The 18,019-nt window shown below is 48.9% G+C and overlaps 7 protein-coding genes across 7 annotated transcripts; 6 read left to right on the top strand and 1 right to left on the bottom strand.

Moving 5' to 3' along the window:
- Nucleotides 1–110: 110 nt before the first annotated feature.
- N7469_010979 (SF3a splicing factor complex subunit PRP9) lies at nt 111–1,718 on the top strand (the record flags this gene model as incomplete). Its single annotated transcript, XM_056649884.1, has 3 exons — nt 111–200; nt 266–1,638; nt 1,694–1,718. The coding sequence occupies 3 exons, from the start codon at nt 111–113 to the stop codon at nt 1,716–1,718; spliced, it is 1,488 nt and encodes a 495-aa protein (XP_056497015.1).
- A 409-nt stretch (nt 1,719–2,127) lies between these two features.
- Nucleotides 2,128–5,315, top strand: N7469_010978 (ATP dependent DNA ligase domain protein; the record flags this gene model as incomplete). The annotated part of the gene is made up of 2 exons (XM_056649883.1): nt 2,128–3,272; nt 3,323–5,315. The coding sequence occupies 2 exons, from the start codon at nt 2,128–2,130 to the stop codon at nt 5,313–5,315; spliced, it is 3,138 nt and encodes a 1,045-aa protein (XP_056497014.1).
- A 759-nt stretch (nt 5,316–6,074) lies between these two features.
- N7469_010977 (anaphase promoting complex subunit CDC23) lies at nt 6,075–8,343 on the bottom strand (the record flags this gene model as incomplete). The annotated part of the gene is made up of 4 exons (XM_056649882.1): nt 6,075–7,171; nt 7,226–7,409; nt 7,470–8,184; nt 8,246–8,343. The coding sequence occupies 4 exons, from the start codon at nt 8,341–8,343 to the stop codon at nt 6,075–6,077; spliced, it is 2,094 nt and encodes a 697-aa protein (XP_056497013.1).
- A 538-nt stretch (nt 8,344–8,881) lies between these two features.
- Nucleotides 8,882–10,009, top strand: erg20 (bifunctional (2E,6E)-farnesyl diphosphate synthase/dimethylallyltranstransferase; the record flags this gene model as incomplete). Its single annotated transcript, XM_056649881.1, has 2 exons — nt 8,882–9,001; nt 9,086–10,009. The coding sequence occupies 2 exons, from the start codon at nt 8,882–8,884 to the stop codon at nt 10,007–10,009; spliced, it is 1,044 nt and encodes a 347-aa protein (XP_056497012.1).
- A 1,182-nt stretch (nt 10,010–11,191) lies between these two features.
- N7469_010975 (arylsulfotransferase family protein) lies at nt 11,192–13,169 on the top strand (the record flags this gene model as incomplete). Its single annotated transcript, XM_056649880.1, has 2 exons — nt 11,192–11,596; nt 11,667–13,169. The coding sequence occupies 2 exons, from the start codon at nt 11,192–11,194 to the stop codon at nt 13,167–13,169; spliced, it is 1,908 nt and encodes a 635-aa protein (XP_056497011.1).
- A 463-nt stretch (nt 13,170–13,632) lies between these two features.
- Nucleotides 13,633–14,778, top strand: N7469_010974 (ribokinase; the record flags this gene model as incomplete). Its single annotated transcript, XM_056649879.1, has 1 exon — nt 13,633–14,778. The coding sequence occupies one exon, from the start codon at nt 13,633–13,635 to the stop codon at nt 14,776–14,778; it is 1,146 nt and encodes a 381-aa protein (XP_056497010.1).
- A 2,055-nt stretch (nt 14,779–16,833) lies between these two features.
- Nucleotides 16,834–17,971, top strand: N7469_010973 (uncharacterized protein; the record flags this gene model as incomplete). The annotated part of the gene is made up of 3 exons (XM_056649878.1): nt 16,834–16,942; nt 17,009–17,325; nt 17,354–17,971. The coding sequence occupies 3 exons, from the start codon at nt 16,834–16,836 to the stop codon at nt 17,969–17,971; spliced, it is 1,044 nt and encodes a 347-aa protein (XP_056497009.1).
- Between the last annotated feature and the right edge of the window lie 48 nt (nt 17,972–18,019).

Genomic DNA, 18,019 nt, shown 5'->3' with positions numbered 1-18,019 from the left:
TGCAGCTTCGAACGCGAGGCCCGCTTCTTCGCAACGACCTTCGTCGGAATCACCAAACCACCTCGTTGTCAATCTGTCGAGAGCTTACGAGGTGCGATCGAGATTCCAATATGTTACTCGAAGATCAACGCTTTATTCATGAAGATCTGGAGAGGTTGGAGCAGGCCATCGCTGAACGAGTGGCTGAAGAACCGCGAAATGTAAGTCTTGCACATTCCGCACCGCTAAGAGATAATTTTTGCTAATGATCTTTTTTCTCTTCTAGATCCGAGAGCGCCTCACTCGCGACCATGCGGTTTCGACCTTCTTGGACCAAATTGAGAGACAGTCTAAGAGCCTCTTAGACATTTACAAAGATGCCGACGGGCTGCGCGAAAAAGAGGTTCAGTCAATCGCGACAGGCGACCAATTCGAGGAATTTTACAAGCAGCTAGACAATATCAAGGATTTCCACAAGCGATACCCTGATCAGGGTGTTGAGGATCTTGAGCAGGCGTACAAGAGCGAGAGAACTCTGATGGACATCGACAACATGTTTACTGGTGAAGAGGGATTCGGGCAATATCTCGACCTCACGATGCTCCACGAAGATTATCTGAACTTGCCTGGAGTAAAACGCCTCTCCTACATCCAATACCTTGATGTTTTTGAGAATCTTGTGCCACCTGCGTTGAATATCAAGCGCAAGGACAAGGTCTCTGACAAGTACTTCCGCTATGTCGCTGAGCTTTCTAGCTATCTTGAAGGGTTTATGAAGCGTGTGCGGCCACTGCAAGATTTGGATGCATTATTTGCCACTTTCGATGAAGAATTTGATAAGCAATGGTCAGCGAAACAAGTTCCCGGCTGGACAGGGGAGGAGAATGGGACGTCAGGACCAAAGACAGAAGGCACAGGTGAGGGTACTTGGTGCCCTGATTGTGAAAAGGAATTCAAGAATGAGAACGTCTATCGGAACCACTTGACCGGTAAAAAGCACATTCGCGCAGCCGAAGCCAAGAAGGCCGCTGGTGAATCCGGTAATGATTCTGCGGCACCTAGCAAACCCAGTGGCTCTTCATACAGCCTAAAGGAGCGTGCCGTCGCTGAGCGTGAACATCGTGTCCGATGCCTCACTAAGGAACTTCAGCCTGAAAGACAAGCTACTCGGATCAATGTGGAGCGAAGACAGGGTATGACAGAGCGAGAGCGTCAGATGGAACTCGAGGCCTTGATGGCCGAGCCTGAATCATTTGGCGACGGCCATGCAGGAGATCAATCCGATGACGATGACGATGAGCAAGTCTACAACCCCCTCAAGTTGCCCCTGGCTTGGGACGGCAAGCCCATTCCCTTCTGGCTCTACAAGCTGCACGGTCTGGGAGTGGAGTACCAGTGCGAGATTTGCGGCAATTATGTTTATCGGGGCCGCCGGGCCTTTGACAAGCATTTCTCTGAGGGTCGCCATATCCATGGCTTGAACTGCCTCGGTATCACGTCAAATACGAACCTTTTCCGCGAGATCACTCGCATAGAAGATGCCATGCAACTCTGGGAAAAGCTTGAGGCGGACCGCAAGAAGGAGCGGGATTCTCGGGACAATGTTGTCCAGATGGAGGATGCCGAGGGCAACGTGATGCCCGAGAGAATTTACTTGGAGTCAGTTACCTACCCCATTCATGCAGCTGTACGACCATACGCTAACATCTCACAGTCTTCAAAAGCAGGGCATTCTGTAGTTCGTGGGGTCTCTATAATATATTGGATAGGGTTTGGGGGTTCGTGCATGGTCATTATTCAAAAGCTACGGAGTTTGGCGAACGTGATGGGTTAGTTCCTTGTGGCGGCATGCTTACCAGTAGGCTGGAAATCATCCGAACTGACTGGCCCTAGTATATACATACCATTTGCCTTTTATTTCAATTTATTCAATTGAGCTCTCTTCAATTCTTAGTCCCAGCAAGGGTTGCCCTAATTCTGCCCTTTTTGTATGCATCGCCTAGTCACGTGTTTTCGCGTTCCGCGGATCGATGGACTCGCGCCAACTCGTGTCCCACTTTGAATAGGCTGGTCTGGTTTTGAAATGCATAATTGGATCAAGCTGTTTTTTTTCTCTTCTCTAGTCATGTAACCTCTCAGCAGCTCGCAATGGGATTCAAATTTACTTTCCTCTGTGAGCTGCTGTCAGATCTAGAGAAGAATCGAATCGCAAAGGACGCACACGAAGCAGACCGGCTTGATTTTGTGATAATCCGAGAATGGTTTAAACGCTACGATTGCCATGTCAATCACGTTGACACAGACAGACTGGCCTTGTTGTCTTGCATGTTTCCGGAGAAGCGCGTCGATCGTGTATTCTGGCTACAAGCTACCTCCTTATCCAGAGTCATCGGCCGCTGCTTGGGCTTGGGATCATCACGTTCTGCAGAGTTGGGTCGATGGCGAAAGTCGGGCGGGCCGGACCTTGGACAATGTGTCGAAGATGTAATGAGTCAAACGGAGAACGAAATAGCTCCAGGTCGAGATGTCACTACCGAGGAAATTGATATGGCCTTGGGAATGATCGCATCCCGGTGCCGATTCTCGGGACCACAAGTTCGTCGCCAGCATGCAGCCGTAGATGTCGAAAGGGCCCTTTCTTCATTATATCGCAGGCTGAAAAGCCGAGATGCCAAGTGGCTTACTCGGATGATCCTAAAAAGCTATGCGCCGGTGATCATACCTCCGAAATATGCCTTGGAACGATTTCATTTCTTGCTTCCACGTCTTCTCCAGTTCCAAGATACATTCCAAGGTGCCTTGCAAATGCTAGACTCCAAGCCCATGAGAAATTTTCCACCTCACCCAGACCCGAAACTAGCTGCTAGCCTTTGTGCAATGGCTTTGAAGCATCTAGAACCACGAACAGGAATCAAGATTGGGAGGCCTGATTATTTCAAGGCTCGCAGTAGCAAACATTGCTATAGTATGGCTAATGGTCGGCGTATGAGCGTTGAGAGGAAATACGATGGGGAATACTGTCAAATTCATATTGACCTCACGAACAAATCCACGCCTATACAGATCTTTTCTAAGAGTGGAAAAGATTCGACCGATGACAGAAGTGGTATCTTCCCTAGCTTGGAGAATGCGTTGCGAATCGGATCAGGACACTGCAGGTTCTCGCGTCGCTGTATCTTGGAAGGCGAACTTGTTGTATGGAGCGAAAAAAGAGCAGAAATTGCTGATTTCCATAAGCTACGAAAGTTTCTTACTCGCTCCGGAACAATGATTGGTATTGATAATGACTCACCGTATGTATATCCTTGCTGTCGAAGGAGCGAATATTATTAGCTGACTGAAGCGGTCCTCAACCCTATGAACACTTAATGATCATTTTCTTCGATATACTTGTTCTAGATGACGATATATGCTTGAGGAAGCCCCATCGAGAAAGAAGAATTATACTCAAAGACGTTGTTGAGACTATTCACGGCCAAGCTGCTCTTTCTGAGCAGGAAATACTTGATTTCGGACATCTTGATAGCCAACACCGACTCGAAATTAGCTTTGCCAAAGCCATTGCTCAGCGTTGGGAGGGCTATGTGCTTAAAGCATGTGACGAGCCATATTTCCCTATGTATACAGCTGGAATGAACAGCTCATTTGGGCGATGGATCAAACTCAAGAAGGATTATATCACGGGACTTGGTGACACTGTTGATCTCTCTCTAGTTGGCGCATATTACGATGCTAGAGACGCTGTCTCAATGCCATCCTTGAGAGGACTGAAGTGGACACATTTTCTGGTCGGATGTCTGCTGAATAAAGAAGCTGTTTTGAATAACAGGGAAACTCCTCATTTTCGAACTATTGACACTCTCCATCGCCATTCTATGCACAGAAGCTTGCTTAAAGCTCTAAATCAACATGGCCTATTTTTTGCCTGTGACCCGGATGAATTTCACGCTTTTAGGGTCCAGCATGGACGCAACGACTTGCCTCAAGCCTGTGTTCTTTTCAAGAAACCCTTTGTTGTGGAGGTATACGGAAGTGGATTCGAAAAGCCTTCCGGTGTCAGATATTACACTCTTCGCTTCCCACGTATTCGCAAAATTTTTCCAGATCGGACATTTGAGGACACCCCGTCTTTCCAGGAGTTACAGCTTTTGGCCGAGTATGCACGGTCTGTTCCAAAAGAGGATCTTTCAAATGAGGTAGAGCGATGGCGCAAGCGATTAAAGATCGGGAGCGGGGCCAACCAGTATATCACCCCCCGATCAAGCAATGTTCCGTCGACATGCAGCTCTGAGGCGGGCCCAGAAGCGAATTCGGACTCACAAGAATCTCGTGCTTCATCCCATGACCGCGACGAATCGCATATCTCACAACCAAGGTCTTATCGTGTTGACACCCAGGATTCTGACAAGCTTAGCAGTTCCAATGGGGATGAAAGCCTATCCGAACCTCCCGTCATATGCATTGATACGAGTGATTCGAATTCATCAGCGGCTAATCCGATATGCGACAGCAATATTCTGACCGAGAATGAGAATCTGTCACGCCGAAAACCTTCTGCGCAAGGACGACATAACAACAACATGCAAGAGTCAGAGAAAACTAACGCCCCTACTACCGGGTATGGGCTTGATTCAAATGAAACTGCAGATCTTGTTAGTTCGCGGAGTATTAGGAACGGTCTAGCTCCTAGCAAACAGGACACTGAGCCTCAAGGACTCTCCAAGCCACCTGGGGCTTCTGGACCATCAAATCATGCCGAAAAGGGATTGAAATCGCCTTTGACGACAATTCCAGTATACAAGTCTGGTAAACCCTCGGATGAAGATACAGCGCCAGGCTCGAGCGTTTCTAGGCTTGAAGAATTCACACAGGCGCTCCTCTCTCCCGAGACGATGATCTCTCTAGAGCAATCGAACCCACGGGCTGCCCGTCAGATGATTGTATTCGGGATCATTCTGGTCAACCCCGGCAAACATCCTCTGGGAAAAGAAATACAGCGAACCGCAGATGCTCTCTCTAAAGCACTCTTCTGCGAAAGACCACATATTGCCCCCAGTCAGGGCAAAATCTTCTTCTTGGACTCGGTGATTCTGCAACAGGATATCCAGCCTGAAGATATCAAGTTCTGCCTGCGAGAAACCTGGTCTGATCTTAGTCGACTATACTACTATGCCTGTCTCCAGTGGAACTCGAGTGAAACTAACGAGGGCAATACTGCCGTTGGTAGTAACTCAGATGGGCGCTTGCCGTCTACTCTCTCGGTTACCTTTGATGAGAGCGAGATCCAGGCACTGGGTGAGTATACCTCAACGGAGCTAGCAAATCAAATAAGATAAACCCGGAATCAATATAATCATTACATTTCTCCCACTTTCCCCTCTTTGACGCACGAAGAAAATAAATTTTCCTGAATTTCTCGAGATTGCCGTTGACGGTTTCGAACCATCGCCCTCCAGTGTCGTCGCCGCCTAATTCTGAAGTATAGCCTCATACACTTCCAAATCGGGACGAGCTCCTCAAGATTTGATCAACTTTTGGATCAACACTTCAGCTTCAAAAATTAATATAAAATCATTGTATATATAAAAGGTTTCAAAAAAGAGTCATTATCCGCAGCAGCCCGTAGGAATGCTATTTAGCCAACCCACCCACCTGTTAGCCTCACCCACGAGCCGGCCCCAGGCTGCAAAGCCGGCTGTGTCTCCCCGCCAGGCATTACTGGACAAGGAGATTCTGATAGCCCGCGGCCGCTAGGCTATCAGAGGTGAGGTTCTGACCTTTTACCCCGAATTGCCCATTAAGTAGGAGAATTTGACGTCATTCTGTACTGTTCAGAGTTGCGCTTTCTTACGTGAGAGTGTAGTACATTGTATACTACGCAGTAGCATATCACGGGGTTATATCTGTTATATCAACGTTGGGTATTCTTGATGCTGCACCTCCTTCGCGAGAAGGAGATAATTCTGCACTGTTTACACCTTCTGTTATCAGATTTTGCTGCTGACCCGGTCTGATTAATTGACATATTGTTGACATGATTGCTGAGACACTCAGATACTAACATATAATGATGAATGGAGACCTTATAGTAGCCCCTAGCCTGCATCTTCCCTTCGAGCACGAACATCACGCATGATCGCCTTGGCTTCTTCCACCTCCATCCCGTCTTGGCATAGTTCACTCGCCAGTTGATCTGCGCGATCCAAGTCTTCGTTACGCAAAGCATACTGAGCCAGCCAGAGCCGCGCCTTGGATGTCGTTGCTGTTGGCTGATGCCACGTCTCCCCCGCGGTAGAGTCATCGTTCTGCATCGCGAAAGATGAGGTTCGCGGCTTTTGTCGACGAGAGCGAGGCATATTGTCGGGATCCTCATCACCAGAGTGTTCAGCCTCGGCGTCGCTTTGAGCAGCGTTCTCCGACGCCGATGAGAACTCATCCTCATCGGAATTCTCCTCTTGAACGGGAGCTCCGCCTGTTTCTTGTTGAAGTGTCAACTCCATATACGCAGCTGCTTCCTCGTCATCGCCGAGACGTTCGTAGAGCGTCGCGATCTGGTGAAGAGTTTCGGGGTCAAGCACTTTACGAGTACCCGCACCAGGGCTTGCACTTTGCGTGACATCATCGGCAGTGTAAGACCCGGCAACAAGAGCACGCTTGAGTGCCTGAATACTTTGTTCAACACGGCCCATTTTCGCATAGCATGACCCCACGGCCTGCCACATCTTCGGGTCGTAGGGACGAAGGGCCGCAGCACGTTGGTAGTAAAATAAGGCATAAAAAGACATATCAAGCACCTCATAAGCTTGTCCCAGTCCATACCAGGCACGATAGTCCTTTCGGTTAACGTCGACAGCCCGGCGGTAGGATTCGATGGCCGTATGAGTGTTTTTCATTTCGATGTACTCGTGGCCCATGAGAGTCCAGGCTGAGAGGAAATTTCGGTCTAATGTCAATGCGCGACGGAAGTACATCACGGCTTTTTCATGTTCTGATTTCAGAGAGTAGTAGTTACCCACAACGCAGCATGTTTCCGGTCGAAATTTATCGGTGGCCGTTGCGATTTGCGCAACAAAGGCCAATCGCGGCCGCTCATTCATCACATAGAGAATGTTGGAGTAGTGGTCAAGACTGTCTAAGCGATGGGGTGATGTGGCTAAGATTTCTGTGAAAATGGTAGACGCTTCCTCAAATTCTGTATATCATTAGCGACAAGGAAAATTTATTGGCCACTGAACAAACCACATACCCTTGGAATGGTAGTAAAGCAAGGCTCGTTGGGTCTTCAAGAATGCACTGCTGGGAAAAATTGACTCCAACTCGGAAAGAGCTTGATATGTATCTTCTGTGGCTTGGTACAATTCCTGGCTGCAGTAGACGTGGAATATGAGAGTCATGATATTTTGTGGCAGGAGATCCACAATTTGTTTCAACTATCCGACCCAGTCAGTATCCAAAAACAACAGATGTTTGACAGTATTGTAAAACCATACGTCTTCGGTGCTTGCTAGCAAATCGTTAAGCTCTTGCCATGCGCCCCAATGGAATGGGTTCTGGTGAACACTTTTGAGCAACCACTTCTTTGCTAGCTCCTCATTTCGTCCTTTGAGCAGGACGACCGCATAGAGATACTCTAGCCAACCATGTCCTCGATCTTCTAGCCCTTTTGAGCTTCGCTCCGATAGCCATCCTTCCAAGCCTCGGGCAAGATCTGGGAGCTCCCGGTTGACCGCCATACCACCATCTGCTGGGCCTAATACCATCTCAGTCTCTTCATTCTTGCGCTTCTCACCTGCTAAGTATTTGGCGTAGAGTGCAAGGAACAACGACTTTTGACTGAGTCTCGGGTATGGGTTTCGCTGGACATGACCTTTAGAGCCTTGGAATGGGGATGCTTTGTCTTTGCCCTTGAGCGAGCTTCGCGAATGCTTCCGTTTAGAGTTGGGAGAGGTCACAGATAGTGGAACAGGTGGAGTGGTTGGTGGCAGAAACACGGCTGCACAGCGATCATATTCTCGAGTGTCGAAGTAGGATTTTGCAAGGAGGTACCTGTGAGCTTCTTGAGCTTCAAGGGCGGCCTCGATTGGGTCCTGGACTTGCAAATAGGGATTTATGGAAGGGGGTGTGGGATCTGAAATCTCCATCGGGGATTCGGGGTCTGTGTCTTCATGATCGCCCGGTGGTAGAGAATCTAGCATCTCCGCTGCCCTGGTAGTCCATCTTTTCTCAGTTCTGTCTAGTTTTCAAATGCGCGGCCGAAATTGCTTACCATTTGGCTGACTGGTAAAGACATCGATCTGAACATTTCACTGTGGCATCTTCCAGTCGATATCTCAGCTCCTGCAGGTTATCGCTGGTCACATCCATAGCTGCGAGCACCGGCGCGACGTACGCTGGTTTGAACGATACGCGGCACAGCACTCATAAACCTGAACTGAACGAAGGACGGGCGGCAAATAATGCTCAAGAGATTTCCACAGCCAGTATCATATGATGTGGAGTATGAAAGAGAGGGTATGTCTTCACACTTGGCGCAATTGGGAGTCGCAATAAATGTCGGCTCGGTGTGTTGTTGACGCGGCGAACGAACTGCACGCGATCGGCGGCGCAGATTAAGTGGGGAGGTGCTGCATAAAATGCAGCAAGAAAGATCGGATATGAGCCAAATTGCACAATTTTAATGCTTCGGATAATTCTGAGTGCTCGACCTGTTAAATGGCTGAAGTGTCAATTGAAGTTGCCATTGAATTGTTTCTGGGGAAGCAGCCGTTAGTCAGGCATAAAATCAGGCATCAAAGAGAAACAAACAAGACAAACGACCCCTCCGCGGGGAATTATTGAAGATTGTACAACCAGCCAAAAGTTCCCCTTTTACGTTTCCTCGTCGGTTTTGTATTACTGCAATATGGCTACCACTACCAAGCGTGCCGATTTTGAGGCCATCTTCCCTTCTCTGGCCCAGGATATCCTGGCTCATGCGAAGCGGTACAACCTCCCCGCCAATGCGCTTGAGTGGTTTGAGAAGGTAAGAAAATGTTGCCCTCTGTATCATCTTGAATGAGACTATCCCTCCAATTGAAATTTTGACCTAATAGATGCAATTAATTAGTCCCTTAACGTCAATGTTCCCGGTGGCAAGCTCAACCGTGGTCTCTCCGTGCCCGATACTGGTCTCGCCCTCCTCAAGCAGCCCCTGAACGATGAACAGTTCGAGCACCTGAGCATTCTGGGCTGGCTCACTGAGCTGCTGCAGGCTTTCTTCCTGGTCAGCGATGACTTGATGGATAGCTCTATTACCCGCCGTGGTCTGCCTTGCTGGTATCGTCAGGAGGGTGTCGGCCTGATCGCCATCAACGATGCCTTCATGCTGGAATCGGCCATCTACATGGTTCTGAAGCAGCGCTTCCGCTCCCATCCTTCCTATATCGACATTGTAGAGCTTTTCCACGAGACTACCTGGCAAACTGAGCTGGGTCAGCTGTGCGATCTGATCACCGCCCCGGAAGACAACGTCAACTTGGACAACTTCTCGATGGAGAAGTACATGTTTATTGTCACCTACAAAACGGCTTATTATAGCTTCTATCTTCCCGTCGCCCTGGCTATGATGTATCTCCAGCGCGCCACTCCAGAGAACCTTAAGCAGGCTCACGATATTCTGATCCCACTGGGCCAATACTTCCAGATCCAGGATGACTACCTTGACAACTTCGGCGACCCCGCTTTCATTGGAAAGATCGGTACTGATATCCAGGACAACAAGTGCTCTTGGTTGATCAACCAGGCAATTCCTCTCTGCTCTGCCGAGCAGCGTCAAGTGTTGGATGAGAACTACGGCCGCAAGAACTCAGAGCAGGAAGCCAAGGTGAAGAAGGTGTTTGACGATCTTCAGCTGGAGAAGCTGTACAAGGAGTATGAGGAGAAGGTTGTTGGCGAGCTGCGCACCAAGATTGCCGCAGTTGACGAGTCTTCGGGTCTGCAGAAGGAAGTCTTTGAGGCTTTCCTTGCCAAGATCTACAAGCGAACCAAATAGATAATTAGAAGATGGCGCAGTGGGAGCAAGAAAAAAGATACCCGCCGCGATAATTTGACGTACAGGCGATATTAACATTCTGGTTGCATATATTTCAAAAATCATTCAAAATTCTCACGATTGAAAATGGATTCAGACGTTTAATTTCCCCGATTTGACGGGCTGCCACGGGCCCGCTCGTTCTCGTATCTTAACCTAATTTGGGCAACGAAGATCAACCGTCTCAGCATGGCGGAAACAATTCAACGAGGACACGCGAGCAATTCCCCGAGGAAGATGACTCCAGATAGAGTGAAGCCTATGTCCAATGTCATCGAATAGCCCGTGCTGTCTCCGATGAAAACCCCTGGCACTGTAAATACAGTTGCGACAAGGTGCCGATCATCAGTGCTTATTTCTCGTATAAATTTGATTTTCGGACACAGCCACGCGGCTCCACGTTGCTCCACGGTAACGAATGCCGGGAGATAATTTACTCTTCTTTCGCTCTGCCGTGTTTGGTCATGGACTTGCTGTAGTACATGATGAACAGAAATCGGGAATATAATCCAGTTTTCGTTGAAGTCTGTCAGGCCGCGTCATGCAGATTCCTACCGATAAACTGGTTCAACCCCTCCAGGAAGACCGTAGCTCTCCCAATTTAGAGACGGCCTTAAGTTATGAATAGTGACTTTTGATTCTGTGCACCGTGCAACATCATGTACAGCCTCAATACACATGACGATCCGCATGATATCCTACCATGTACTGTACTCCATGCTCCACACCACGGCGAGTACGGAGTACACTTGCGGCTGATCTCGATTGGCAGTAAATTAGCGTACTGTCATAGAGATGCTACCTACCCAATACGAATCCTTATACGGAGTACGTACTTCGTTTTCCGTACGAATCATCTTAATAGCTGAGCATGAGCGGAACTCGTTGCAGTGCGGCTCCACATCGGGCCCCTGATTGTGGTCCTTTCGCCAATCACCTCGACTTCATCGCGGAATACTCAGGAGCCTGCTGGGCATTGTCCTTGGCCGCGTGGATTTCGCCCTAAAAGCGAAACGATGCTCGATAGTCGGACTTGGAGCCAAGATCCATGGGGGAGATGTGGAGGTGGAAGAATTGGGCCCCCAGCTTGTTGACGACGTTCGTTTCGTCTTCTCAAGATGAATTCCCTCGTTCCATCAAACGATGGCTGTGCCGCTTCTCTCCTGGGTATTGAAGGTCTTGTTCTGTACGGGTCTCGCCTACGCAGACGAAGCTAATCTATTCCGCTCAGAGGGATACGCTAATGGGTTTGATGGGCACTGGCCAGTTCAGTCCTATCGATCAGCTGGCGTGTTCGGTCCCATTTTGAACTATTGGCAGGATAGTCCTGCTTGCAAAAATGGTCAATATACCATCCTGGCTCCTCGTGGTGACGCAGTTCAGCGACCTGGGCCCATGATCCTGGATGAGGAAGGCCATCTTGTATGGTTCAAGGACTACCCCACCACATACAATGCCAATGTCTACCTGTATAAAGGAGAACCGTACTTGACCTTTTGGGCTGGAGATGATTCCATTCGTGGTCATGGTGATGGCACATACTACATGGTAAGATGTGCAAAGACATAGTGTCCTATGCATTCAGCTTGAATCAATCGTATAAAACTAACTATCACAGATCAACTCTCATTACGAAGAGTCTTACAGAATTCGCGGTGCAAATGGTCTTCCCGCCGATCTACACGATTTTCATATAACTTCTAATGAAACAGCCGTCTTTACCATCTATGATGTTTTGCCATTCGATCTTAGAGACGCCGATGGCCCTGAAAATGGCTGGATCTATGACGGTGTATTCCAAGAAGTCAATATTGAGACCAATGAGCTATTGTTTCAATGGCGCGCCTCCGATCACATCTCACTAGATGAACGCCAACGAGAACGAGAAGGTAATGGCGATGACAAGGATCATCCATGGGACTTCTACCATATCAATAGCATTGACAGAGATGAGCTGGGTAACTTCCTCGTGTCATCACGCTACATGGGCTCTCTTGCGTACATCGACGGCAAGACAGGCAATGTACTCTGGAAATTGGGTGGCAAGCAGAACTCATTCCAGGATCTCTCGGATGGAGCTGCGACAAACATAAGCTGGCAACATCATGCAAGATTCCAACCAGCTTATGATACTTCAAAAACGCGTGCAATCTCTATATTTGATAACGCCTCGCGTGGATACGGGGCCCCTGAGCATACAAGCCGAGGGCTCTTCATCGAAATAAATGAAGAAGACATGACCGCCGAAGTAATCCAAGAGTACTGGAATCCGGAGCCCATTAGCAGTCAGTCTCAGGGATCTATGCAGATTCTTGATAATGGGAACGTTCTTGTTGGGTATGGGTATAATTCAGGATGGACTGAATTCTCCGCCGATGGCGAGGCAGTATGTGAGGTGCATTTTGGTCCGCGATCCGGCTTCCAAAAAGGTCATATCATTTCCTACCGGATTTTCAAAAGCGATTGGGTTGGCTTACCTTTGACCAGACCTGATGTAGCTCTGACCAGCTCCGACGCTGCTGTTAGCTGGAATGGAGCCACTGAAGTTATGACTTGGGTACTTGAGGGTGCATTCCCTCGTTTCGTGAATGAGTCTACAGAGATTGGACATGGTGATGGAAATTCAACCCGCTTTTCTCATGCCGAAGCCGAGGAGGAGACCTTTGACTTCATCCTTGCTGTTCCAAAAAGTGGCTTTGAGACTGCAGTGCCAATCCCTGCTGACACTTTGTATACAAAGCTTCGCATTCTGGCGCTGGACAAGGCTGGTGGTTTACTCGGTACAACACAAACGATGGACTGGGAGCTGGAGAAATTGAAAGAAGAAATCGCAATGTATCCAGGCGAGGATACAAGTGATACCAATATTCTTCTTGCTCCTGTTTTCATGTTTGCAATGGGCTTTGTCACCGCATCGATCGTCGTGCTAAGTGCATGGCTCGTCTACAAATACATACCACCAGATTTGGTTAAGCAGCTACTCTGTCGGAATACTCATAAAGAAAAGGAAGGACAGATGTGGAAGCCCGTTAGCTCTGTCGAAGAGCTTGATGCTTTGAGCGATGTCGAATCGGGGAATCGACCGAATGATTCTTTGCTGAATAGGAACCACGAAGATTAGGGCTTGAATGTGCCTGGGGAAATGTACATAGTTACTGTACTCTAATTTGTAATAAACATGGATAGTTGAGTCTGCCCTGGTGCAATTCTTGGCAGATTTGGCTTCAACTCATATGATTTACTTGTCAATCCTAAATACACAGAAACAAAACTAAATGACAAAAATGTATCAACAATAAAGAATGATCTGCTTATGGCTGAGCTTGTGGATCGCCGCTCCACATCCGGCTAAATTGGAGCTGCCCCTCTCGACGTCACTCGTGCTTTTCGACTTCATTCGCACCCCGCAAAAACCAGCTGTTGGCATAATATTCGCACATAACGGCTGTGAGTGCCATTGCTTCTTGATATGTCTGGATTCTGACTCAATCTTTTCCAGCGCCCATCATTATCACCATTGGACTGGTTATCTCACGGTAATAAAGACACTGCACAGCTCCAGCGAGATATCTCTTCATCTAACTATGGCTCCCCTCATTCGGGTTATCGGCTCTCTCAATGCCGATATGGTATCAGTCACACCTCGCTTCCCTGATCCCGGTGAGACGATCACATCTTCCTCGTACTTCACCAGTGCCGGTGGGAAGGGCGCCAATCAAGCCGTCGCCTGCGGGCGGATATCGCGGCCTCGGCCATCCTCAGAGGGCTTGAATACAAAGAGTGATGTTCTCGTGGAGATGGTGGGAGCAGTCGGAGGACTGGACGGGCACTTCTCGGCTCTTTTAAAACCTACCTTGGAGAAATCCGGCGTAGACCCGTCACGGGTGCGCGTGATCGAGAATGCATACACCGGCGTGGCAGTCATTATCGTCGACTCATCAGCTGGTGGTGAAAACCGCATCGTCTTTTCCCCCGGGGCAAACTACGACGGTATGCAGCCAATCTCAGCTGTACTGGGAACCGCTCTTGCGGCCCCCGTACCAGATGTCATTGTCATGCAGGGTGAAATTCCCGTTCAGACAGTGATTGGGATCTTGCGAGAAGTGAGCCAATATAAAGCCAAGTCCCGAGTTGATGGAAAACGCGGCATTGAAAGCGGTCCCGACATCATGCTCAATCCTGCTCCTGCGCCTCCAGGTGGCCTGCCTGAGGATGTCTACGCGGCCGTGGACCACTTGATCCTGAATGAAACAGAAGCCGAACTGATGACTCCGCCGGCGGACCAATTATTGCGGGTTATCCCCGATGCCGAGGGACTAGATGGCAAGGAGAAGGTTGCGCAATACTTCCATAAACTGGGCGTTACATATGTGCTTATTACGCTAGGTGCCAAGGGTGTTTGGTACAGTGCTGCAGATGGCGGGTCAAGCGGCCCCAGCGATGGCACCCACCGCTTTACCAACGAACTCCCTGCGGCCCCAGTGTCTCGGATCCTAGATACGACAGCGGCGGGAGATACGTTTGTCGGGGCGTATGCGGTCAAGGTGGCGCGGTGGCGGGAGCAACGTCGTGTTGAGAGTAAGGCAGGTCAAGACGTCACAGACGCCGAAAAACCGCATCGGTATAAAGAATTCATGGATGATGCCATGCAGTTTGCAGCACGCGCATCGGCGCGTGCTGTCGAGCGTCAGGGAGCAATGGACAGCATTCCTTTCGAAGATGAAGTTTAAGGGAATTTGACAAGATCGAATGATAGACTCGCAATGATAGACTTTTGAAGTTAGGTACATTAAGCTCAAGCATTTGGATAGAGCGCGTCACAGATGCCGGGATCGGATTACTTGGCGGCCTTTTGATATCCCCAGCCACGGGGTGAATGGCAAATCTCGATCCTTTTCCACGAGGAATGCAGGTGCCCAAGCGAATGATCTTGATAGGGTTCAAGGAGCAGCCTGGGGTAGTAGCTATTTCTTCCAGGTTCCAAGTTCCTTGACTAAAAATAAGAAGCCTTCGATTTGCAGTTGTTGTATAAGCGCCAAATCCAAGAAATATCTTGCCGCTTGATGTCCTGCGATAGTGGGCAGTGGCAGTATAGTTACTAGTCAGCTTGTATCACGCAAACCATAACCACGCATAAGTGAAACTACTGGTTAATCTAAAAATAATGTGATCTGAAATAGTCCCTAGAGACCAGAAACCAGAAGTAAAGGCATGCCAACCCCGCGGTTTCACACGGTGAATTAGTTACCCCAGTCGACCAGCTCCTTTCTTCCCGTGCTATGTGGTCTAGAGGGTTGGAATGCAACCGAATCCGCCTGGGCGCAGTAAGACCAGCACGAGCAAGTCTGGTGGATGACAGGATCGGCCGATCACTCTAGACGACAGGCTGAGATAGCTCGTGGCAAATGTAACCTACATATTCACAGCGCCTGGGTACTGGGAGACAGTCTCCTCATACTAGCCACGCGTACAGACTCAGCGGTTCAGTGGTTCAGCGGTTTCATCGGATGAATGCGGTGGAATACGGTAACCCCAAGCTTGGACGGGCTGCATGTTCATCTGCAGTTTCATCAATTATTCACATCAATAATTTACCGCAATGGGAAACCCATGATGGGGGGTAAATGGGGATGTGCTGGCAAGTGTATGTTTCAGGGGATGAGCGCGTCCGTAAGGGAGGACGCGGGTGGACGTGGACGTGATAAGGTTGAGCGTGTCACGCGTTGAGGTAGTCGGTACTCGAAATGGACATATCGTGTGTAAGTCGGATGGAAGTAGCAAGTACATGGAACTTGGACTCACGGTTGATGCGGGTTTTAGTACTGTATGAATGAACTTTTTAGGGTTAAATTTTGGCCATGGACGGATACGAGGAGATTGTAGAACTAACTAACTACTCAATTACAGAGTACTGCAAGTGATACGTACTGTAACTAGTGGCACGAGCAGAGCAGGCTGGTGATAATCCCGGGAATGCATAGAATATAGAAAAGATATGCATCCATAGTACTTCATTTTATTGATGCTTATTTCAGAGTTATCTTGTCGATTATCAGTGGTGATAATACTATGTGAGTTACTATAGTGACTAGATGGTTACTACGGAGTCAGTCTACTGTATACTGCACCATACATACTTGGATACTTCCATTCCACGCGAGACACTGGAATGAGAAACGGGGAACCTCATAATCGGATTGTTTAATTGGAGTCTGCACGACCGCCACATTCACACAATTACTGCACCTTTACTAGTTCACTGCGAGTAATCCACTTGGTGCGCCTTGCAGGGTCAACGCGACCAGGACGCGCGCTGCATACATCGCGGGTCCGAAAATACTTGAAATACTCGAATTGTCCCTCCCCTCGCCCTCGCCCCCTCCTTGCTCCCTTTCAATTATATTCCAGTAGCACTGGCTCGAACCTCTTCTTCATTCTCACAACTGATTTGGTTATAATATCTCTGTCTTCTCTCTTTCCCTCTCCCGACTATCCAGTTACAACTTATACCCTCTATCTATCTATCCAGCCCATCCTCTCCGACACTGAATGGGCCTCGTGTAGCATCCCTATACAGATTCATATATAATCGTGGGCTCCATTCTGTCATTGCAGATTCGACTACATCTACAGTTCCATCTTTCACTCTCCATCCAGGATCAAATCGTATAAGTCTAGGTGAAGGCTTCTCTCGAAATTGGTCTGATCGACCGAAGCCCGAGCTCTCCCCCACTTAGCGCCGGCCAAAACAAACCAAGACCTCATCGCGACTTGTCGTTGTCATCATGGCTGCCCTTACCATGACCCCCTCTCGTCAGCCCTTTGCTAGTTTGGACTCGCCCAGGATGCGTCCTGTGATGCGATCCAAATTGAACCGTCAGAATCAACTGAATGGTATGTTCTATAATACTAGTATTTAAATATGGAAATATCTCACTAATAGTTGTTTGTACTCTATAGGTGCCGCTCTCTCTGCAAAGGCCTCCCCTATCTTCGTTGATGATGCCGAGAACATCGACCCAGCAACTCTCAATCTCTCTGGAAAACGTAAACGCTCCTGGGACGATGAAGATGATGTCTCCAAGGACTCTCCCAAGCCTCTGAAGACCTCTCGTTTGGCCCTTACTACCCGCGAGCATCTCACACCGCGACTATCAACTTCAACTTCAACATCCACTACATTGAAGAATCACCTGTCAACTCCCAAATCCGCTCCCAGTCTCAAGCCCGCTGGTCGGTCTCCACCCCCCCAAATCATCCAAGACACCCGGCCGCCGGTCGACAATTGCCAAATCCCGTCCACAGCCTAACAAGCGTGGCGGTGTCGCTCGCCCTTTCTCCCTTGCTGCCGCCTTCTCGCAGGGTAAGACATCTTCATCGACTCCTAAGCCTCAAGCCAAGGCTCCGGCCTCTTGGTTCTTTGATATCCACGTCGACTCAGAGCAGGAGGAAATGACCAACCTCATGCAACACTCTACCGGTGTTCTTGATATCAGCGATGATGAAGGCAAGGAGGTCGTCACTGACGGGCGTGGGAAAGAGAATGTACCCCCCTCCGAACTGGGCCTCGATCTACCTCGTTCTCCAAACACGACTTCTGCTGTTGCTGCTGCTGATACCCGCAAGGCATCTAAGATGGAAGAAGACCGTTCTCCGCTCGGTGAACTGACTGCTTCCGACTATTATGCCGAAGACTGTAATGCCTTCTCCTACGCCGTTGTTCACGACGACGAGGTCGATAGTATTACAACTCCTGCCTCTGCTCCTGTTCCTGAAATCACTAGAACTCAAGCCACTTTTGTCTCGCCGGCTATCACTGCCTCAATTGATTCCCTCCTGGCATCTACTACTCCCACCACTCCCAACTCCGATCCTATCAAAAAGACAACTGAGGATGTCTCTCCATCAGAGAAAAGGTCATGAGCTTTCATTCGCCTGATGCCCTACCCATCTCAAAATTGAATCGCATAC

The sequence above is a fragment of the Penicillium citrinum genome (assembly GCF_028827155.1).
Source record: "Penicillium citrinum strain IBT 23319 chromosome Unknown utg000009l:1.0-4274883.0:1.0-4276374.0, whole genome shotgun sequence".
NCBI lineage: Eukaryota > Fungi > Ascomycota > Eurotiomycetes > Eurotiales > Aspergillaceae > Penicillium > Penicillium citrinum.
The sequence above is the reverse complement of the archived record's forward strand: the minus strand, read 5'-3'. Positions and strand labels throughout refer to the sequence as shown.